The 25040-nt window shown below is 42.1% G+C and overlaps 1 protein-coding gene across 2 annotated transcripts in view; it reads right to left on the reverse strand.

Moving 5' to 3' along the window:
* Positions 1 to 7938, reverse strand: part of LOC147886740 (kinesin-like protein KIN-14B) — a 135632-nt gene extending 127694 nt beyond the window's left edge. The window contains exon 1 of one of the 2 annotated variants that reach the window (XM_087395616.1): positions 6748 to 7938. In XM_087395616.1, coding sequence (XP_087251742.1) covers positions 6748 to 7029 — 282 coding nt within the window. In that variant the 5' untranslated portion in view covers positions 7030 to 7938. The remainder of the gene's footprint in view (positions 1 to 6747) is intronic. The other variant, XM_087395615.1, reaches the window with a different exon arrangement.
* Positions 7939 to 25040: the final 17102 nt, after the last annotated feature.

Here is a 25040-nt window from a genome sequence, read left to right on the forward strand (position 1 = left end):
AAAAGGAGTTGTCTGCTCCTGAAACAGCAAAGTTATTCATTAGGAAAATCTTTAGGTTACATGGTTTAGCAAAATCTATTGTATCCGATAATGATGGCCGTTTCATTATCAACTTTTGGACAGCCCTATCAGAGAATATCGGAACCAAACTGAAATTTACTACAGCCTTCCATCCTCAAGGAGATGGACAAAGTGAGAATGCCAATCAAACCATAATTACTTTACTTCCAGCTCATGTCCATGACCAACCTAGAAGGTGGCCAGAGTTCTTACCCACGTTAGAGTTTGCTTATAATAACACTGTACATACTTCCACCAAGAAAGCCCCATTTGAAATCATCTATGGGCAATGTTTACCCACTCCAATAACACACTTAGGGGAGCGAATTTTTGCTACTGACCAGTTTGCTGAGGATATGTCACAGGTGATTGAGCAGGTAAAAGAACACATTAAGAAGGCCCAGGTTCAACAATCCAAGGCAGCCAATTAAAAAAAAAAAGAAGTTTATTACAAGGAGGATGATTGGGTTTTACTGAAGATTGATAAAAGAAGAATCAAGTCAATGAGAGGAAGTACAAAACATGTCAAGTTAGCACCGAAGTTTTATGGTCCATTTCAGATTTCAGCAGCTTTATATCCAAAAGAAGGATCCAAAGCATATAAGCTGAAATTACCAACCCACTGGCGTATGAAGAATATCTTTCATGTGAGCAATTTGAAGAGATACCATGGCGATACTTCTGCGTTTTTGGATACTCAGCATCAAGAAGAACCTGAACTTGAAGATGGGACTGAAGTTCTTACTCCGGAACAGATCGTGTACCATAAAGAGAAGAGTACTTGTGGAAAGAAGAGATATATGTATTTACTGAAGTTTAAAAACCAGCCAGCTAGTGATGCACAATGGATGGAAGAAGAGTTCTTTACAGATTTTCCACAGATACTAGCAGATTATAAAGAGGCGATGAAATTGCACAAGTAACAAGAGAAAGTGCATGTAAGAGGAAGAAAGAAAGAAAGAAAGGAATTTTATTAGAGTCTTCGGAAGACCGATGGGTCTATGAGACTGAAAGAAAACCTGACACAAATCACAGTAAGGGTGGAGCTATTGAAACGAGTATCATCACCCGTGCTGAATCCTAAGTTTGATCATACATAATCAAATACATCTGGATGTAACAATGAAAAGAAAAAGTCTGGAGCGGAGTGGAATCCTCCATATGTCATGTCGCCCTGGTTGGTGCATAGCCGGTGATGGGACACTGGTGCCCGTCAAGGGGTGCCGTGCGTCTCGGTCTCCTAGATGAGGCTCGACGCAAGACCAAAGCCACCGTGACTCCCGTGGGACGTATCCCTGGGTCTAAACAATGATGGGAGGTCCCCTACAGTGATCTGTGTCCCCTCAATGTCTCATGTGTCGTGCTGCAATCGTTGGGTCGGGGTCTCTGTCACATCTGCAGCTAGAGACCAGACGATCAATGTCACTCGATGGGAAGAACTCTGTGATCCTGCTCTGAGAAGCATCTCTGATCTGGGTAGGCGAGGAATCTAGAAAGGAGCCCGGAGCCGTCTCTGAAGAGACAGTGGTAGCGACCTCAGATCTCGTAGTACACTGGGCACCTGAAAATAAAATGCTCCTCCGACTCAACCTCCTGACAGTCGCACAATATGCATAAGAAATGCTCCCTAGGGATCCCCTCTTCTCTACCGCTCTCTATGCAAAGGCGGTGTGATGACACCCGAAACTGTCCGATGGAGATCCGTAGTGAGTGAGGCATATGAAGCTCAATGTAACCCGGTGGTGTGATGAATCCCTCCTCCGAAATACGAAGACAGTAATCTTTGTAGAAACTCAACTTCACTGAAAGCTCTCTCGGCTCCAACCAGGTCCTAAAGGTGTGTAGCTACAAGAGATCCTCTCGAATGACCTGGTTGGTGTGTGGCCCGATCGGGATGGTGGGTGGGAGTACCGGAGGGGCATCTAAACTGTACTGAAAAGGAGGTATCCTATCGATGTGAAACCCTAGTCTCACAAACCATCTGTGAGTCCGTGCATACCAGCATTGCTTATCTCCCTCTACTGCCAACCTCATGGAGGAATCGAGAGCCAATCATGGCAACCTCTGTCTCCTTGATGTGCAATCCCCATATGATCTAACCCGGTGTAGATATGTGATGGTCTGAAAGGCTACATCTACCTAGAGTGGAGAAGCACCAAACTCGGCCTGAATGATGTGATGTGGTACAAATGGTTTCCCCCGGATCATCCATGAGAGCATGAGGATCTACAGGCGCTCCACCCATGTCCACTCTATGTCACGTCCCCAACAAGGGCTGCCATACATACCGGCTGGTCGGACCAAGGAGTCGAAGAGAAGAGCCTTGGTCCAAGGGTCCTAGAAGTGGGAGTGGAAGCATTCTCTCTAGCCGAGCTAGTGAGACGTATCCCCTACTCAATCTCGCCTGCATCGCTGGTCTCATCGTGAAGATCGGGCTGGAGAAGATGACCCCCAAGTAAGTGTATGAGGATACGATCTCAACTAGTGACCCACCGAAAGTGAACTGCTTCCGTTGCATGTTTGCTCCAGAGGTGTTAAAGATCATGACCTTCATCTTGCCAAGATTGACCTCCAAATCATGGGATAAACAAAAAGAAGAATCTTGCCAAGGTATCGCTGGAGCCTCTCAGGTGTGGACGACAAGAGTGCCACATCATCTACATAAAGAAGAATCCTGATGATCCCAGCAAGTGAGCAACCGGTCCCTTCGAACGCCCCCATGAAAGTCTCAAGCTCATCGATGTAGAGGCCAAACAGGGTTGGTGATAAGGGACAACCCTGTTTGACCCCTATGGTACTCAAGATCTCGTCTGTCCAGCCCGAACTCGGCATGAGACTCTCTCATAAAGTGCCATGATTGACCAGATGATCTCCTGATCAAATCCTAGTGTCTGTAGACATGTGATGAGATGAGCTCGAGGTACTGTGTCAAAGGCTTTGCGGAAATCCACAAAGCAGCAATATACCCTCTCCTTCCGTGATCTGGCCTCCTCAATGACACTCCTAAGTGTGAGTATATGATCCATAGTCCCATGGTCTCGCCTGAAACCGGCCTGACCCTCTACTCTGACCCCTCTCATCTCTACGAACAGGCTGACCGATGCATCCAATACGGCTGCATAGATCTTGGACTTCAAATGTCCAATCACGATAGTCCTGTAGTTACTCGGGTCCATAAGATCCCCTACCTTGTGGATGGGGGTGATGGTGTTGAGTGTCCAAGTGCGGGGGAAGCCAAGGCAAACAGCGTCATTGAATAGCTTTGCTAGGATCGGGGCTAACGTGTCGATCCCATATGCGATAAACTCAGTGCATAGCCCCTCATGATCCTTAGCTCGGCCATTGTGCAGTTTCAATGTCGCGTCCTTGACTCCCCCTCTGGTGAACAACGTGCAAGTGGTGGGGCGAGGTGTGTGTGAGATCTGGAGTGGGCTGGTGTGGGACATCATAAAGATGGTGTGCATACGTGTGCCAGACTCTCGTGTCAGTGAGAGGTGATGGAGACCTACGCTCAAGGAAACTCCGCCAAAAATCCTTAGAGTTGTTGCTGTACAAGATGTTCAGCAGCTCCTCATTTCGACAAAGAAATGCATGCTTCTTCCGACCTACGAGACGTCGATACTTGCGACCGTGTATGGTGTGTTCGGGAGGTGATATCTGGTTTCAAATCGGAGCTGTCGGCGATAAGCCTTGCACTCTGCACGGCAATGCTCTCCCACGGTCTATCACCTTGACCAAGGAGAAATGCATATCCCTATGTCGATCTCTTGGTCTCATGATCTCCGACATAATCATTATCACAGTATCCATGCAACCATGGATGACTTCCTCTGTATTCTATCCCAAACTATCTTGTACTTCTAATGTATCTCAAGAATCTTTTGACTGCATTCCAGTGAGTCTGTTTTGGATTTGCCATAAACTGTGCTAGTGAGCTTACTGCATGACAAATATCTAGTGAAGTGATAGTGAGATATATAAGAGATCCAATGAGTTGCCTAGAGTACCTGTCATTGACTATAGGCTTTCCTGAGTCTTTAGTAAGTTTCAAACTCTATTCCATGGGAGTGGCTGTAATCTTGTATTCTGCCATATGAAACTTCTTTAGGAGACTGTCAAACATACTTGATTTGACTCATGAATGTGCTATTTAGCCATTACTGCCTACAGTGGCTGTCCTACTGCCAGATCTATAAATAGGCCCTGTCTGCCCTTCCTGGCCTCTTTCCATGCTGCTCTCGAATGAAGTTACTGGATCTTGATATGCTTTGTACAAGCATAAAATATGAGTTCTTTGCAGTTGTTGGACATGATCACTGTCACCTCGTTCTGAAGGACTCCCAAGTTCTCCAGTATCCATCGGAGCCATTACTGCCTACAGTGGCTGTCCTACTGCCAGACCTATAAATAGGCCCTCAGTGCCCTTCCAGGCCTCTTTCCAGGCTGCTCTCGAATGAAGTACTAGATCTTGATATGCTTTGTACAAGCATGAAATATGGATTCTTTGCAGTGGTTGCACAGGATCACTGTCACCTCCTGGACTCCCATGTTCTCCAGGCATGACCATTATACTCTCAGGGATGGCTTTCTTATGGTGCATGGTCGCCTTTGTGTTACAAAGCAGCTGAGGTAAGTTATGATCGAAAGTCATGCTCCACCGTATGTAGTGCATAGAGGCATTGATGCCACGGTGAAGGCAATGGAGCACTTTTTCTATTGGCCAGCTTTGAGATGAGATGTGGATGTCTTTGTCAAAACATGCATCATCTGCCAGAAGGTCAAGTTTGACCGGGAGAAGACACATGGATTGTTGTAGCCATTGCCAGTAGGGATACTGGAGAACTTGGGAGTCCTTCAGAACGAGGTGACAGAGCAGCATGGAAAGAGGCCTGGAAGGGTACTGACAGGGCCTATTTATAGGTCTGGCAGTAGGACAGCCACTGTAGGCAGTAATAGGTCTGCAGCTACAGGAACGGTTAGTTTGCAAACAAAGTCGGCGTGTCTGCAGACTGGGTCAGTCAATTTTGTGGGGACTCTAGTCCCACCCCCCTCCCCCTCCCCCAATATGAAGGTAGGTATTTTGCACACTCCAGCCAGCCACTGAAGCCCTCCAAGGCACTGCAGCGCCAGGGCAGATGTCTCTCTGTAGATCTCAGCACGAGCAATCTACCTCGGTTGCAGTTTTACCCAGCACCCTTATGCTGGATGTGTTTTGCGCTTTTTGAGCAGATTTTCCCACATTTGTGCATAAATAAATCCCAAGTTCTCCTCCACCTTTTCTGCACTATTTTCTGAGTGAGAATTCGGCATGTGGGCACCTATCTTGCGTGAAAGATCACTGAAAGTTTGAGACCATTCCGCTGCACAGGGTTGGTGTTCAGAAGACCCTTCAACTCTAACACAAGAGGACCAGTGGAGCTGCCACAGTTGGGCAAGACTACTGACCACTGCATCCCCCACCAGCCTAGGACCAAGTTCAGGCCCCCCTCACTGGGCTGACCAAGCACATAGCATCGAAGGCAATATGCCATACGACAACCAGAGAGTAGCCAGAACTGATCACATGTGGGAAAAACATCAGAACGAAAAGATCCATTCAAGAACCAATATGTCCATGCTCTGGGTGTCCTAGACAGTGAATGTGTCACGGTTCAAGGCTCAAAAAACTTGGTCTCTAAGATGCTTCCAAAACAAAAGGACCTTTTGCAAACCTCCACCAAAGTCTCCACTTACACCGTTCATAATCTTTACTCACCTTTTGAAAAACAAGAGACACAAGATCCTATGCCAATCAAAAATTACGACCCACTTTTAGTGCTTGGCGCCGTATGACAAGTAGGCAAACAAACTTCATCCTTATATATGATAAGTAACGAAACAGATTAGGCAAATGTCTAAGACAAAATTGATGCAATGATGCTGAGAGTCAAAAACCCAGAAAGTTTTCCCCCGTGTCCATAGCATCAATCTCCATAGAGTAACTTGTTCCACTTGCGAAAGACACATAACAGTTTGTATAATATCAGAGATTGTACACTCAGCCAAATGAATTCTTTGCAAAATTTCCGAATAACCCTTGTGTGTTCTACTCTGAACCAGAGTGGTCCGTTCATTGTAATCATTTGCTGCTCGAAGCGGACACTAGGTCCTAAGGGCCTAAGTTTGAACCTTTTGAGGCCTTTTGAGTGTGATTCACCCTTTGGAGCAAAGAAGTCACCCTTCGATTGAGTTTCACATGTTCAATCATGTGCCCTTCCAATATAGCTTTACAAAAGGGCGAAAATTTTGGACTTCTTTTATGAGTTTGTCTGTAAACCCCGTTCAACCCCTCGAGATGAACGCACATCGGCTTTCCCATCTTGTACAAGATGACATTTTGATCAGATGTCCCAAAGCACGTGCCAGAAGGTCAGAAACTCATCAAGAAGGGGAAGGCTGTGCTCAATCGCTTGTAAAACTCATCGAGAAGGGGAAGGCTGGGCTCAATCGCTTGTAAAACAAATGTTTAAAACTTGGCTCTTGCACGACAGACCTGTAACAGATGTCAATAATGCTTTGCCTCTGGGATCAAGGTCCCCTACGCAAGGACTAAGTTCGAGTATCGAGAGCGCAGTTTCAGGAACAGGTTCAAAGTTGTAGCGTGTGGAAAAAGGTACATGTTTGAAATCACACAAAGTGGTCACTTACCGAGACTTGTTCGTGCAGCTTCATCACTTTACTTGAGAGCGTTGCCGCAACCAGTTTCTGCGTCGCGTAATTGGGCTGAGGAGGAGGTCCCATATTTGGAAGAGAGAGTCTTCTGGAGATCGCCGTCGGACTCGTGGTTGAGCCAACTTTGTTTAACACTGTAGCAAATTCTTCCTGTTCATCATCTCTTGCGTCGAAGGATCTGCCTGTGTCAAAAGATTTCCGCGGATCGTAGGGTGGCATTTCCCAACCCCACGAATTCTTCATTGTAGCGTCCCCCATCTGTCTTCCTCTCTTCTGAACAAGATTTTAGGATGGGAGAGAATTTCGACCTGTCCTGTGATGCAGCCCCATGCTAAGGTGGAATCGCTTAATCTCAGAACCACAAAAGATTTCAGCTGTCGTTAGGCCCGATGAACGTGAACACAGTCAATTTTCGTGTACCCAAAGATTAAGAGAGGTCGCTGGCGTGGGCGGAGGAACGAAGCGACAACTAAGCGAGAAAATTGGGCACAGTCCAGAAAGCGCCGGGGGGGGAGACTTGCCGAGTGCTTTTGATATATGATGATATGGGTCATTCAACTTCTCTGACCGCCCAGAGGAAAGCTAAGCAGATGGATGAAGGGCAATCCAAAGGGGTGGGAAGTTCACGAGAGGGGGGGCTAAGAGGAGGTGAATGAAGGAGAGTAAAAGGGCAGGCAAATATTCAAAGGCATGCCATTCGACGGAGGCTTGTGGGAGCTACTGCAAATAGGGACGGAGCAAGCGAAGCTAATGTGGATGAGATCGAGAGAGAGGAATGATAAGCTGTATGATGGAGAAGAAGAAGAAGAAGAAAGGGGACTGATAAGCTATCTGATGGGAGGAAGAAGAAGGGGAAGGAAGAGAGAGTCTGAGACCATAAGAAGAAGAAGAAGAAGAAGGGGAATAGGGGATGGAGGAGAGTTTGAGACCATATACTGTGGCAGGGAGGGAAGCCCAGCAGGTCAAGAAGCTTAAGCTGATACTGCTACTACAGCCTGCTCCTGCTCCTGGTGCTGACGGATCATGGATGATGGATGATGGATCATAGATCATGGATCACATATCGTTGCAGCAACTAGCTTCTAGCTTCCTAATAAGCCTATGTAGCCGGCAGCAATCAGATTTCAGCCTCCTCTGCATCCAAATTTGTCCCCTCCCTCATCTGCTTTGCATTTATGAGGACCACAACTGTCTGCTACACTTATTTTTTTTTGGGAGGCTTCTGGCGTCTGGCCCCTTATCTCCTCCCTTCTCTCTATTCCTCGGATGATTGTTAGTAAGCTACTCTCAATCAGCCCAGATGATTCTAATTTCTTAGTAAGCTTTACTTCATCCGAGCATCCACTCTTATTCTCACCATGGAGTTTGCAAGAAAGCATCTTCTTCCATTATTTCCCTCCAAATAATAATGGGTGACCTTGAGAAGTAGCATTTTCTCTCGGTCAAACTTAACAGCCTTTTCATCTTCAAAGATCCTCCTCCACCATCTTTCCAAATTCCAGCCATTTTACTATGACCCTCATCAGGCTCCTACCATGCAGGTGAACTCAAAGCAGCATCATTACTAGGCAGCCCCACCACTCGTCCATTTTCCCTCTCTTAAAGAACACTTCTTACATTCGAATTTCATGACACTCTCGAGTTTTTCCCCCCTCCTTTGCCCTTTTGCCACACGGGGCCCAACCAAATGAAGGGCCCACATCCCACATCTTCACCTCGCAGCCCGCTTCCAAGGTCCCTTTTTGCAAAATCACAGCCACTTTAGGTACTCCTCTCAATCAAAGCCACACTCCCATCCTTGCAAAAGTGCCAATGCCACCCCCCCCCTTCCATCTAGCACCCTCCCCCTAGAAATCAAGCAAAGCTTACAAATCACTCAAGGAGAATGGCATAAACCTCTCTCCACCAATCCAAGTGTACAAGGTGATGAGGTCATTTATGTCAAATTTCCAAGCATACTCTCTCTTTTTTTCCCAATGAAATAATAGGCTCATTTGCAAAACCAACTTTTTAAAATCTTGCTAATAATCCAACATTAGCAATAACTAATTTGCCTAAAACTCAAGGTTTCCAATGTAATATGGATTAAGGAGAAGAAAACGCTATATATTAATGAAAGGCGGTTTAACTAAGAATCTCCCACATCAACATTGTAGAAATCTTTGAACATTTTGAAACATGGCATTGTTTTGATGAAGTGGACACCAGGTTAACCTCTAGAGTGAACTATTGGATCAATTGTGGAGAAATTATGCAACATGGAACATCAGAATGCCCAAAAGTCGAAAAGCACATCTAAATGCAAAGAGAAGTAAGAATTCAAGAACTATAGAAAACCATTCACCACAACTAAAACCAACAGGGAAAGGTAGTGGTATTGTCACACATGTTGCAGGTGGTGATGGATATGGACAATGCTACAAATGAGGATGGAATTCTAAAGGGGGGGGTGAGAGGAATAGGCGAAGGTAGCATGTGACCAATTATGTTGATGGTAGTTCTTACAAGTCATCCAAGGAACTAGAATATCATGTGGCACTATTCAAAGAGTAGAATAGGCATTTGCTTGCTTCACAATATCAAAGTTTTTATCACCCATGCAAAACACATAAAATCTATAGGATTGAAAATATGGTCATCTGAGCAACATTAAAGGTTGTTGACAAGAGGAGGAATTTGCAATCCTTAGTTGAGCACAATGAGAACAAAGAGGGACTAAAATATCCAATGAGCAGCCACAAGCTTTGCAATAGAGAAACAACTCACCATGTGGCAAGAGAAATGTTTGCCAATTTTAGATCTGAGATCTAGATAGCAAGAGCATATATAAAGGGTAGTTTATATTCCAAATATGGTTACAAATTAGGCATAGTTGCTAGCTTTATTTGCTCTGCAAATAAGACAAAGTACAGGGATGCGATTTTCTTCGATCAAAGGTGACAATTTGAATTGAAAATTGTTCAAGTTACCAATAAGATGAAGCAATAAACGTCATATGGTGGGCACAGTACAAGATGATTGAAAGGAAATACATTTTGGATCAATGGTTTCAGAATGCATATTGTTACAATATATAATTCAAGAGCAGCTAACTTAAGCTTGTGAGCACCAATTTGTTTCCATGGGTTTGTCACATGTTTTCACACTAGTTAAAGAATAAACTCCATGCATTGAGTTAAGTCAGTATAAAATCCAAATTCCAATGATACTATATCTGACATGTCTATTCTATGCATTCCTTTCTTTAAGAATGTGCTAAAATGGAGGAAGGGGCAAGGTGAGCGGTGGGATGTGTGGAGAAGGTGATGGGACATGTGGAGCAGGTGATGGGAGATATTTTGGGGGATGGGACTCTACTCCTCTCTCACTTTGTTGGAATGAACGAACAAATATTGGAAGTTCCCATGCAACTATAAGAAGGTCACTTTATCGAAGGTTTTGCCCAGTGGAGGGATTAGAACCTACTCCCTTTCCAAGTTGAGAGAAACTCTAACGGGTTGAAAGAAAGACAAAGTGCATGGGCAAGCATAGCACAAGTAAGGGTAGGACTTTATGGAGGATCCAACAATTTGCCTCGATAAAAGAGGGCCCTAGATGGGAAGCAACTATGCCTAACATGTATAAATCTTCGTAGCTCACAACAATCCACTCTGGAAGTTGATCTTGAAAGGGCCAACACACCCAAAAGAGGTGCAACATAACCGATTGGGGATGCTTCTCCCATGAACCAAGAAGAGGGAAAGGAAGAAGGGATACTGGCGAAGAGGATGGAAAAGTCTATGGCCCGATTAGAGAGTATCTGCAAGGGAGAGTGCACATAGGTTTACTGAATGAAACTTCAGTCTAGCTAGCTCCAATGTTGTGGAAGGACATATCCATAGGCCTCAACCATCAACTTTTTTCCTTGAAGGGTGGGTGCGTAGTACATTTTTTATGTAACAAATGTTAGATTTACGAGGAATGGGTTTATTGTATTTATGTTCGAGAAAGCATGTTGCCCCTACCATCCAAAGCCCCAATTCTTGATAGATTTTCATAACATTTCTTTGGCCTTTTTCCCTTAAGGACCATGTGGTTGTGGGGGGTCGCCCTCTTAAGAAACCCTAGCTTATGATGTGCATTCAAGGGGTATTAAGAAATCCCTTATTTCTAAATTTTAGTGGATATGCTTTGCACCCTCATAGGTCAATCTCTAGGCCAAGGATAGAAGATTTTTTTCAATAGACCTAGCAATCAATCTACCTAGTGCACTGACCTTTAGAGGATGAAAAGGGAGGGGGGAGGCAGATGATTGAAAAAGTATTCTATAAGCACTCCTATTTCATCTCTGGCACGGGGGGTCAGTTCATTCAAGATTTCCCACATAAGACAAGCCCAAAAACCCACGTAGTAGAGAACATCAATATTTAAGTCAAAAAATAGGAGGAAGACCAAGGGACTAGATAGCATCAAGTTTAAAATCCATAAACCTAAGTAATTGAACCATAAAAGCTTACATAAACGATGGACAGTGGGGGAAATAAATGTGGACAAGAGTGAATGTTGAAAAAGGAGAAAGCACTGGGATAAATGACATTCATTCCATGTCAACAACTATCAATACACCGTTTCCCTGAGTAGTAATGGGAAGTTGCTCGGACCCCAGTATATCCATGACTCGGACACACCTTTTAGATAGTCTTGTCATTGCACCTAGCCCGATTGGCACATTTTGTCCATGTGCAATTCCTACTCCACCCTATTGCATGGGTAGGTCTACTTTGTCTTGGTTTTGTTTTGGAGACTCGCCGGGCCTCTAGACTTGATGCATGCCTTTCAAATCAATGTTTGTGCACGTGGCTTGACTCATGGATCGAATCATTGGAAAACTCAAAATTCTAGCTTTTTGTGGATGAATGCTAGGAATCTTCATGCCATCACCTCGAGGACTCTCCTCTATTAAGATCCTTTTGACTAGTTTGCTCTTAGTGTCAGCACAATAGTCAAATATTGTCTTGTCATGTGCATGGCCAAGCCTTCTCCATCCTTAAGATCTCCATTGTTAGGGCCTCTGCTAGCAGTGGACCAAGTATCCCTAGTTTTGATGCCATTCCAACTTCCAAAGTCGGATTTTGCCAACTCCTTTCTCATCAATGCATGTGTTCCTCTCACTTGGCTATGTGCCTTTGGTGCCTATGTGTCAAACATTGGTCAAGGCTTGGATGACTCTGCGGCCTACCTGGGAACAAGCTTTTGTCCATGCACCGGTTGTTCAACATGTCATCAAAGTCCTCAAATTGTCCTTGGACACTCATATTTATATTTTGTTAAAATATTATAGATAAAACAATTGGTGTAGTTCATTGCTTGTCGTTATCTACAATGATTGTGCACTCGATTCCAAGAATTCTACGTTCAATCCACTCAATTCTCCACTCGTTCTTATAGCACTTACTTCCCTAGCAAGATTGCCAAATGCTGATGATCTTTTCACCTCACCCCTTGGTTAACCAATGGCCCTATTACCCAATGTTTGTTGTGTGTAGGTGCTCTATGGGAAACGAGATGTGTGTAGGAGACAGACGTCATTCTATCCCGGGCAACAAGGTGTTGGTGCAGGTCCATAGTCACATGCCTCGTCTTGAGACATGACTATCATTGAGAGCACATGGCTCATCATAGTCTAGACTACTCAACTAAGAGCTACACCCCAAGAAGAACCCATCCTAACTCAACCTTCAAACTTTAATATTTCTAAGGTTCTAAAGTAGATAGTGTTGGAGGACCACTTTTGAACTTGGCCCAAAACTCCTCAAGGTACTAGTGATAATTGGCATGGGCTATGCTTGCCCATTGCACCGTTTGGCCCTTTGGTGGTAGCACCCAAGTGACTAGTGTCTTGTTACTTAGACTCAATTTGTCCCATTAACAAGAGGCCAACAACATTTGATTTTCAGGCCTTTCCTTTCTATTCCAAATGTCTCCCCATGTCCTAACCCCTTTTTTGTTGAGCCTTAGAGTCCCTTTGATGTCTTCATCTTTGAGTGAGTGAGCATTACATGTCCTTGTATTTTCAAAGAATCACTTTTTTGATGTAAATCTTCTCCCAAGAACTTCACATATGTTTCTATAGATTTGATCCTTTGAATGAATATGATTTTCAACTCAAGAGGCCTACTACTTAGGAATAATTTTTATAGTTTTTATACCTAGTGGGCTTGACATGAGCTATGTTCCCTCTGATAAAAAAAGACCCGTCTGTGTATTCTTTTTTGCAATGCATGGATTAACCACTTAACCATGAAGTGGTTTGTTGCTTTTGCCACATTACCACCTCCCTTCTCCATGGTCCTTATACAAAAGTCCCATCTAACCTTTGACATCTTCCTTTGCCCAATTTCTCCTCCCTATACAAAGGTTCTCAATAAAGAGCTCAATTTTCTAAATTTGACTTAGATGGATGCTAGTAGGAAAGAAGTATATCAAGGAGTGGTATACAAAATGGTTGAGTACAAGCTTTCTTCTAGGTAATGATGGTTGGAGAACTTGCAATTGTTTAAGCTTTCCTCTGTCCTTTGTAGAACCCATTCCCACTTATTATTTAAAGTGTAGCGGTACCCCATAGGTATTCCTAAAATGTAGAATGGCAAGCCCTCCTACAAAATTTTGTTGAGTTAGGCATTTTGGAGGTTTGCTCTTGGTTCCATAAAAACTTGTCTTATGACGATAGATCTTAGATCCAAAAGCATTGCAAAAGGTATCGAGGCGCAATAGCATAGCCGAGATTGAGCCTTCATCATTGCAAGGAGTAAATTAATACCATCTACAAACTACAAACATATGATTTGTCTACCATTCCCTAGGTGAGTCCCTGCTAGTTTTCTTTGCCCTTCCTTTTCTGAGTGCGCCACCCCAAGGCACCATTTACGATAGCAAACAATAGTGGGGAAAGAGAGAAACCTCGTGTAATGGACTATCTTAGCAGACATTGACCTCTATTTTGGCTTTTGATTGTCAGAGTAGAGTGTCTACATAGCATTGAAAGTTTTGCCCAAATCCCATGTTTTGCATAGCTTACTTTATGAACACCAAGTCCATTCCATCAATGCTTCATCAAAATCAAATCTCAAGTAAGCAATTGTCCTACCTTTCCTCATCTACTAATTCCATGAATGTTAACATGCCTTTTAGGATGCGTCTACCCTTTATGAAACCTTTTTGCTCCTCCCTTATCCATACCCTCATATTAGTCCACAACTTGTGGGAGAGTGCCTTTGCACTTATCTTGTAGCCAGTGTTGAGCATAGTTAAAGGTCTCCAATTGCTAAGTTCCTCCTTTGACCCCCCTTTCAGCATGATCTTGTTCATGCCCATGTTGACTCTAGGGTCAATGTGTCCCTTTTCCACCAATTGTTCCCAAAACTTGAAAATTTCCATTGTAAGCCATCTTGTCTTTGAGTTTTTTGATTTGTCTATTGAATGAAAAACATTTCCATCCAAGCTTTATTGCATTGCTCTCTTGCTCTTAATATACTCCTTAAATGGACTTCATGTTCCACAAATACTTTCTAAAAATGGGAGTATACTTCTATTAATATTTATTGGTTAGTGATGGATGTCCTATCCTCCCAATTGAACTTTGGGATGGCCTCCTTGCTTGCATTCTTCCTCGTGATTCTAAAAATATATATGTTTGGCCTATCACTTTTGCTAGGCCACCAATCCCTATAGTATATCCTTTGCTGTTGCATTTCTATATCTTGTCTTTTCTTAAAACTTACTTGGCTTTCTTGAATTTGAGTAGCTCCTCATCTAAGTTATCAAGTGCTAAAGCACTTACAACTTTTTTTCTGATAGCCTTCAAGAGATTTTGGCTTCTCCAAATTGCTCTCACCCAGAGATGTCCCCAAAAGGCGAGTTCCACATTTTCCTCATTTTAACTTATATAAAGGGAATTGAAAGAAAGAGGGGCTCACTTTGAACCAATATCTTCTCCTTCTACACACACCATTGTCCATTATGAGCATGATAGGGGCCTGGCCAAAAAATGATATAGAGAGAAAAGACTTGCATTCACAACTGATAGCCTCATAGCTCAACCCTTGGATATGTAGAACCTGTCTAGGAAGAGTGTTGTTTTTCCAATTTGGAAAGCATTTTTTAGTGAATGGAGCTTGTTTAGTGTGGTTTTTGGTTGTTAAATAATAGGAATGTGTAGTTGAGGCGATTGTTAAGCATCTTTTGAGGTCAAATCCAATCAAAAACTCTAAGTGGTTTGAAAGGAGTAGACAGTCACATTTTGAAAGATCTTCATTTGCATCTTAAAATTTGTTGTTTGTTGTTGTTGTTTGCATTGAGTAGGTAGATTAGGTAGTATAGTAGCTCCCACACCCCACAAATCTTGAACAAAAATACTATAGAAATCAAGAAAATCCCCAAAAGCTAATCAACAAAACTACATGTTTGTGCACTGCTTTAAAATTAACATAGCAAGATCTTTAGTTGTCACTACGTTAGGAATGCTTCGACCTGTTGCATTAAATTATGACATCAGCTACCATTAACAGCTCACCTACTACGTGCAATGGGTCATTAAATGAATTGACTACTAATAGATCAAAAGTTAACCCACAACAGCAAGGTTAAAGCAACGACTACCAACCCATTGCATTACTCAACCACTACTATATTTGACCCATTGTGTTATATGATTGGTTGCTATATATATGCAGTTGGGTTAAGAGTCATTGCTGCTTTATTTGAGTCACTGCTTTAAGTCTCCTACTGCTTTATAAGACAACACAATGTCTTTGAATAGAGCTTTGACTTCCAAGTCATTGCTTTAAGGCTAACGTAGTGACTCATTGCTTTAGGGGCAAATTCACATAGTTGATTGAAATTGACTGTAGCAACATGTGAGGGTGATCACCACATGCACTTGAAGTTTGGTAGAGTGCTTGCATCTAAACCAGAGCTAGAGGACAACACTTCCAAAAACATTATATTCGGCCAAGTACCTACTTAGCATTAGTCCCATCTGGGATCTCAACTCTAAGCTCACATCTAGCCATGTTGATGGACATCTTCCAACTCCCATGTCGAAAACAAGTACAGTACGTCTTCATAATCTTGTCTAAAAACTTACAAGTATCTCTAGCTCTTGCTCCATGTCATACATGAACAATCAGATCCATTCTAAACCACTTGTATAGTCCAACATTCTGGTCCTTAAGAGAACTGAGCACCAATACATCTATCTAGTGTTAAGTTGGCAACTTAATAACTTTTGATCTATACATGAAGTCTTAGTATGGCAAAGTACCACTACAATACATGACTCCGTTTTGGTCAACTTTTCCCATGTCCATTACCACCATCGATATGGTACTTGTCCCTTCATTTTTGGAGTGGTTAGAGAAACACTCTAGCATAGGTTTTGACTGCCTTTGAAAAGTAAAACTCTAGCTGTTGTGCTAGCTCTAGTTTTTTATTTTTTGGCAACGTGCAGATCTAGCTCCCTTTTTTGTTTTGTTGACAAAATGACTATACACAAAGGCCTTATCTAAGCTAATCACTCCTAGCCTTGGAGAAATAATTCCTTGAACATCTTTAGATCTTCTTCCTCATGCATGCCTATGCATGATTTTCTCTCACTTCATGCATGAACTGCCTTGCTAATGTCACCAAAATGTTGTCACTTTATTCTCTTTCAAATATATTCCAACGTTTGTGTCACATTCAATTGTTGCGTTAGCTCAGGGTAGTGGCTATGTTTTTATGTGGCAAAGGTCCTCAAGTCATATTCTATAGGAGGAAGTGCTTATAGAAGGAGATTCCCAACAAGAAATAGGGTCTAAGTTTGGATTGGAGGGAGAGAATGTGGAAGAGGAGGATTGCAAGAGATGAGGGAATGATCGCAATATTTGCAATTGGAGTGGAGCAATGAACAGAGTAGAGGGACACATAAGGAGAGAGCCCCTCACTAATCATTGCATCTTTATGTAATAGTAGGCTTTATTTTTTATTTTTTGTAGGTTTTCTTTAGCTTTCTTTGCATCTTCAAGTTTTTCTTTGGTATTTTGTGGCTAACTTGAAGGCGCACTTTGTTCCTTTAAGCAATTGCTCATTGAAAGTATAGCTTCCAAGGATGTAATCATTTTCACTAATACAATTGAGATATTGGTCCCCAAAAAAATGATGCAACATTGTTTAAGGCCTTGCACATCTGATCATGACATGGACCCCCAAAAAAAGTCGCACAATTTAGCTTTAAAGAGATATTTGTATGCTTTATTAGTAGGAATTCAATGTTATTTAAAGGTATTAGGTGGGATTTGGACTCAAAGAGTTTCTCATAAGAATTGCCTCAGTCCCATAACCCCCTAAGAAGTGCACCCCATAGGCTTTGATGGTCCCAAATATCCCCCAAAAATTGTGTCTTCCTTTCCCACTTGGAAGGGCCACATGTCTAGAAAAATACTCACCAAGATGATCCCCCTTCTCCAAAACTCTCTAGCCAAATACCACTCCATTCAACATTTGGAAACCGGCTTTATCTGTATCCTTGCCACCTTTTCCCATTTTCTTTGATTGACCCAAGTTCGGTGCAGGTTTTAATGCAGGAGTAAGATGGGTGCAGTATGGGGATGATGAGGCGATCCCAGCAAGGTGAGGGAGTGTGGGTTGACTGAGAGGCAGAGGGGAGAGAAAGGTCGAGTAGTGTGGAACAGTGTACGACCCCTCCAAAGTAGTGGGAGAAGAAGGGAGAGATGGAAGAGATGGTGTCACTGACAACCCCTCTACCCTAGGGGAGGATGGGGCAATCGATGTCATGGGTAGGGGTATATTAGAGCCAATAGCTGTAACAATAGAGGTTGTGGGTGGAAGTAGAGCTGAAAGTGGAGCTGGAACTGGACCTCCACCCCCTCGCGACCCCTCAGCTACTCCCTCTACCCCTCAGCCACCCCCGCCTGCTCTCCAGCCACACCCCCCTTCCCTACTACCCCCCGCCCTACCTACAGCCCCCACGCCACGCATTAGTCTCAATGATACACAAACCCATTTTGCAGCTTCAATGATGCAAGAAGAATATGAAAAACTTAAGGATATTGTGTATAATATGTGTGAAAAGCTAAGACAAGGACAAATAACATAGAGATGCTTTGCATAACATGCACGAAAGGCTAACAAATAGCGTGTTTTGTACCCTTGATACCACACATCACAAATTGTCAAGTTGAGATATATAAATGTCTAATGCTAACAAAAGGATAGAGGAGGTCATTACAAGATTATGTAATGATAAGGCATATCTGTTGCAAGAAACTCTATCCCTCTAACAACAACTCATTGCATTAACTATGCAATTGGACAAAATAGAGGTTACAAGCATAGGAAGAAGGCTATAAAATCAATGGAGTGCTTGGCAATTGGTAGTGGAGTGAGGGTGCAAGGGACACACTTTGTATCTTCCAAACTATGTACTTTTGTTTCTTGTAGTTGTAAAGCACTTCATACAATCCTCACAAAGATACTCTTGTTTCTTTCTTAGCTCATCATCACACTTTTTGTAGGACTTTTATGGAGAGGTTGTTGAAAGAGGTGCATGTGATAAACTTTATGCTATGAGAAGGCATAGCCCATTTCCATTACTAGGGATCCCAAAATAGTGTGCGTTGCCTCTCTGTCAGATCCCATTGAAGTCAAAGAAGAACCGGCCTAGATGTTTATCTTCTGATGAAGCCTCTTTGGATCAATTCATGTTCAGCCACCTTCCTGATGTATACATGTGTGCACCCACGTTTCCTTGTTGTTTTAGTGTCTATGATGCCTATCAGAGAGAGTTCTTCAACTGATAACACAGATATATATAAACTTTTCATATTATAATATAACCCTCATTTTTGGGAAAAAAAAAGTGTGTGCATTACAACATTCAATACTGCAAAACTTGCATCTTGTTTAAGAAACATGGCCGATCTATAAGTTGTTCACATATGTGATGTTTTTGGCATTACTATACAAGGGTTCTTAGATGTTTATAATGTTTTTCCAAACACGAGCCCATTTTTACTGAGACCATAATACATTAGATTTCAAGGGAAGAAAATCAATCCAAGCATCCAAGATTTGTTAGGATGATTCTTGCACATATAAGATACCATGGTGTTGGAAAGAACAAACAAGGTAAAAGGACACAATACGAAAAGTGCAAAAGCCACTAAGGTGATTGCTTCACAAAAGAGAGAGATGAATTGACATGATGATACGAACAAGAGAAAGTAAAGATCAAGTAAATTTGAGTACATAGAGTTTAATAATGTTTTGTTGGATATACATAAGCTAGTATGTAAGGTCCACGCTACAATGATGCAATTTTATGATATGCAAGATTGGAAAAGTAAAATTTTATTTATTTTCTTGAGCTAAAATTTTTTAAAGGTCATTCTTGAATGTCTTAGTTTTTACAATTTTCAAATTGTAGGGACGATTGTGTTTGTCATAAAGTTAGATGCGTGAAAGTCGTGAAAGGTCACAAGTTGGAGAGAATGAGAATTAGAGTTATGAATAAAACCATTGAGAATGCAAATGATTATTGAAATCTCATAAGAGTTTTGTGTCTAATCAAAGCAACTAGCGTTTCCCGCTTCAACTAACAGCACCATTGGCTGGCTACATTTGCTCCCTAAAGAGAGACACCTCTACTTCAGGTGGGTCTTTGAAAGATCTCCAATTTTAAGTGTCCTAGATGCTCAAAATCTCTCTTTTTGTTATCCACAGGCTTGCATTCTTTACATGTGCCAAAAAAATTACTCAAGTAAGATCATTTCATAATATTTAAGTTATCTCTCAATTGTATAAAGAGAAAAGAAACCTACTAAAATTGACAAAAGATGTGAATATAATTGCAACTATTTTTTAAATGTCAAAAGTGTCATAGGGACATGATAGTCTTTGATGATAGGATATGATATCTAGAACACCATGCCCTTGTTTGTGTATGAGATCTAAGTGTCTTGACTCCAAGGTCAATAGTATTTTTAGTCTTTGTATAAGGTTGAGAGGCTTTGATAGGCCTTTCTTAAAAGTCTCACTACCAATTGCAAGCCAATCATGTGTTGCCTCTTTCACATATATGGCTCATGTTGGCGTGGATGCAAGCCTTATGCTACCAACCTACTACCTCTTTTGTGGCCAACTAACTCCCTCATAGTAGCAAGTATTAGTACTTTTCATTTGCTTATCCGTTTGGTAATGGATACTTATATACATCTTAAGAAATAGGGCATGTATATAATTAGGTAATGCATGCACTACCAAGGCTCAACTATAAAAGCTCAACCAAAACCAAGTCATATTTCATCTCATTCAAGGTGTAGAATAGATTATTATTTTAATGCTAGAGATAACCCTCTACCCATTTGTGGTTTGAACAGTGGCTAAAAATTCTTCTTAACTTATTTCTCCTTTTTCTTCTATTTGCTATTTGGTTTATTGATTGCCATAGAATTATCATGAGAGGGAAAACTTATTTTTCACTTTGATTCTTAATCCATTAAATTTGATTCATTGATTTGGAGCATTGTTTTGTGAAGATAGTGGGAGAGAGGGAAGGAGACTCACTTGCGGCTTTCTCACATGTACAATGGGGGAATACACACAAAGGTGGAGGCTGAAAACAATTTTCCCCTTCTTAGTTGTGAAAGCCAAAAGAACACTTGTACAAAGAAATAGAAGAACCCTATATGTGGGTCTCAAACCAAACTCAACTAACTAAGGTGGCATACTAACTGAGCCACAAACTAGAGTAGATAAGGATAGCTATCATCCAGCTATTATTCGTGGGCGGTGTACCAACCACGTCTGCAGCTAACAAGTCGGTGACATAAATGCACAACGGTCACCCTGGCATATCGCGAGTGGAGCTCGATATCTCAACACTCCCCCTCGAGCTCAATCCCAATTCCTGCACACCAAGCAGGTCTCTGAACTTGCGCAGCTTCTCTGCACCCAATGCTTTCGTGAATATGTTAGCTACCTAATCCTCTGTGCTGACATAAACTAGATCAATAAGACCTAGTAAAACCTTCTCCCGCACATAGTGATAATGCACCTCAATGTGCTTTGTTCTAGCATGATAGACTGGGTTATTTGCCAAGTTTATACTACTCATGTTGTCACAATAAATGACAACTGGCCCATCTGTAGGCTGATGCATATCATAGAGTAGCTTATGCAACCAAGCTACCTCGCATGCAACCATTGCTGCACCCCTGTACTCAGCCTCTGTGCTCGACAAGGCAACTGTAGACTGTTTCTTGCTGCTCCAAGTGACTGCAGCACTCCCAAAAGAGAACACATATCCACTAGTAGATCGTCTATCAGAAATACTACCAGCCCAATCAGCATCAATGTAACCATGCAACTGTATCTAAACCCCAGCCTCATAAAATAGTCCATACTGCAATGTGGACTTCACATACCTGAGTATGCGTCTAGCCGCATCCAAATGCGGTTTCCTTGGAGCCTGCATAAACTGACTTACCAATCCAACAGCATAGCTTAAATCTGGCCTGGTAATAGTCATATAAATCAAACTTCCTACTATGCGTCTGTACATAGTAGGGTCTTCCAGAAGCTCACCTGCATCTGTGCTCACCTTCACATTCTGCTCCAAAGGAACTGAAATAGGCTTACAGCATGTCATCCCATATTTGGACAGCATGTCCAATCCATACTGCCTCTGCAAGAGCTGTATCCCACTTGGTGATCTAATCACCTCAATGCCCAAGAAATAACGCAGCTCTCCCAAATCCTTCATCTCAAACTTCTGCTTCAATAGCATTTTCACATGAAGGATATCTTCATCACTATCACCTGTGATGATCAAATCATCAACATAAATGACAAGCAGCATAATCCCTTTCTCTGTTTTTCTCACATAGAGTGAGAAATCTGCCTTGGAAATCTAAAAGCCAATAGTGACAAGATACTGTCCTATCTTGTCATACCATGCTCTAGGTGCTTGCTTCAAGCCATACAAGGCTTTCTTTAACCTCCTGCAAACAAACTCAGGATGAATAGCATGAACATAACCTGCTGGCTGCTCCATAAAGACCTCTTCTTGCAAATCACCATGCAAGAAGGCATTCTTTACATCCATCTGGTGTAAAGACCATCCCTTTGATGCAACCATAGCAATGACTGCTCTTACAGTTGCCATCCTTGCAACCGGACTGAATGTTTCTTCATAATCAATGCTGTATGTCTGTGCATACCCCTTGACAACTAATCTTGCCTTGTGTCTATTCACAGAACCATCTGCATTGTGCTTGATCTTATAAACCCACTTACAGCCAATTGCATTCTTGTTTTTAGGCAAAGGCACCAATTCCCATGTAGCATTGGCTTCCAAGGCATCCATTTCTGGCTTTCTCCCATTTTTCATTTCCCATGGCTTGCTCAAAAGAAGTGGGTTCTGGTTCTATATCACTTTGACCATATAGGCATAGTGAATGGCTATAAATCCATCATATTTCAGCCTATCCATAGGATACCTAGCTCTGGTAGACTTGCTCAAAACAGGCTCACTTCCAGGTGCTCTCAAAACATCCCTGGTCTTCCTTACTCGAGGTGTAACAACAGAAGAAATACCCAACTCATCATCAATGCTCTGTTCTGAGCCACTGGATTCACCATCCACATAAGAGTAACCTGCATTCACATTAAACATGGGCTGATCTACCTTCTCTTTTCCTTTTCATGATACCTGCGTACCACTATCTGCATTGCTTTGAGGAGATTCTCCTGATCTCAATCTGCCTGTCCATGGCGAAGTATGCAAACATTGATGCACTCAATTCAGGCATGTCCGCATCCAATGTAAACATCCTACCCTTCTTCTTTCCTTTTGCTATCAAGCGACTGTTATTTTTCATATCCTCAACAAAGCATCCATGAGGATTAAATCTGACCTGCAAGCCTTGCTCAACCATTTGTTCAATAGAAACCAGGTTCTTGGTGATGTTTGGGACATGAAATACATCAGACAGGTATTTCTTTTTCCCATCCTGCATAGACAAAGGGATTTTACCAATCTACACAATAGGATGTGCAGTATCATCACCAGTCTCCACAAATCCTAGTTTATCCATTTTCCTTGCATATCCTACATCCATTCTGCATGACCTGTCATGTGGTTTGACATACCTGAGTCAACATACCACACATCATTTCGTTCTTTTGCACTTGTCACAAAATTGGTCATATGTTGCACCATAAATAAATGCTCATTTCTGTCCCCGAAATCGCCTCGAATCACAAAAATAAAGTTAGCAAGGGTTTTGCCCTTGTCCGCAGCATATACTACCCTCTCGCCACACCGCGAAGGGTGTCTCAATTTGAGACAGTGCACTCTTGCACTTCTGGCTGTGCTACCTGTAGAGATTTGCTCCCAAACTCGAAATAGGAAAGCAACACTGGTCCTCTTACCAAGACACTACGAACTTGGTTTGCTTTCTTGAGCTCCTTACCACGAACAAGGCTCTGACACCATGTGAAGATAGTGGGAGAGAGGGAAGAGACTCACTTGCGGCTTTCTCACATGCACAATGGGGGAATACACACAAAGGTGGAGGCTGAAAACAGTTTTCCTCTTCTTAGTTGTGAAAGCCAAAAGAACACTTGTACAAAGAAATAGAAGAACCCTATATGTGGGTCTCAAACCAAACTCAACTAACTAAGGTGGCATACTAACTGAGCCACAAACTAGAGTAGATAACGATAGTTGTCATCTGTGGGCAGTGTACCAATCGCGTTTGCAGCTAACAAGTCGGTGACATAAATGCACAACGGTCACCCTGGCATATCGCGAGTGGAGCTCGATATCTCAACGTGTTTTAGGTTGACAAATATTGCACTTACCTTCATGGTGGGTCTTCTATTTGTTGTCTCTTTGGAGATACCACGTTCAGATACTAAAAAAATCTTTGTACTATCCTTGTTGATTTCCTCTTTTACTTTCATGGCAACATTACAAAGGTCCTTTTTTGTCTACCATGCCTACTATACTGGTTGATCTTGAATTTTCAAACTATTGGACCAATCCTTGATCTTTCAATGTCAAATTTTTTACCTTGATAGTGTCTACAACTCTTTAAACTATTTGAGCATAATGTCCCTATTTTTCTAGGTAGTGTCAACCCTTCCTCCCTTGGGTTTGACCTTGGTTTGAAAATCATGGCTATCAGAGCTTGTCGATGATGTATTCTGATTAATTGATTTTCCATATGAGATGAAATGCATCACATAGTAATCTGGAAGTAGGGACCTGGCATCTTTGAGTCTCCCCACCCATGCAAACTTACCAATCGGCTAGCTCCCTTATTAGAGCTTAAGTAAATAGATTCAAGTAGTTCTACTCCAACATTTATGTTCTTGCTAAATATTTTCACTCAAATAAAGGAATAAGTTAATTAGGATATCCTTTGCCTAAAAATATTAGCATGAATGTTCGTGCATATAGATTGGATTTGTAAATATGATGTTGAATGGCATCTAGTTGCTGCTATACCTTGCTGATGATATACTTCTGCATGTCTCATGCGTAGGCATAAAGTTATGGAATCCAACTATTATATGTTTGTACAATGTGGGTAATCGACTAGAAGAAGATCCCATATGGAATCCATTGTGATCTTTTCCAACACTTGAATATATTCAAATTGTTCAATTCCAAGATGAATACAAAAGTGAGTTTTTTTCTCTACCAAGTATTTGTTGACATATACTACCCCAATTTGATAGTGGTATCACTATTTTTGTAGATCAGAACACACTCAAAGCTTGAAGTCATTGGGGTGTTTCACATTCTTGGTGTCTATCACTTTTCATTAGTTAATTCAAGCCTATTTGTTAACCCATGAGTGCCACATCTCAGCACGGGAGATACTAGTAGAAGGGAGTTGAAGAGCTTACAAGACAGAGAGAGAGAGAGAAAGAGAGAGAGAGAGAGAGAGAGACAGGGTTTGCCCTCCATTCAAAAGTTGGATTGTATATAAGCAAATTGTTGACTTTGGTCTTCATTATTTATTGCAACCTTTTGGACATACAAGCTCTCTCATTCTCTCCATTATTGTTGTTGAATTGATTCGTCTTGCTTCTCCATTGTGTGTTGCCTTGTGATTGCCACTCACCCGCTTTCACTCTCCCGAGACTCTCACCCTCTCTTCCATACTCCCTCTACCCGCTTCTCTTCCCTTCCTCACAATCTGGTAGAAGCACTCGGTGAC

This window comes from Dipteris shenzhenensis, chromosome 24 (genome assembly GCF_047967505.1).
Source record: "Dipteris shenzhenensis isolate YYH24624 ecotype China chromosome 24, Dip_SZ_1.0, whole genome shotgun sequence".
NCBI classification, from domain to species: Eukaryota; Viridiplantae; Streptophyta; class Polypodiopsida; order Gleicheniales; family Dipteridaceae; genus Dipteris; species Dipteris shenzhenensis.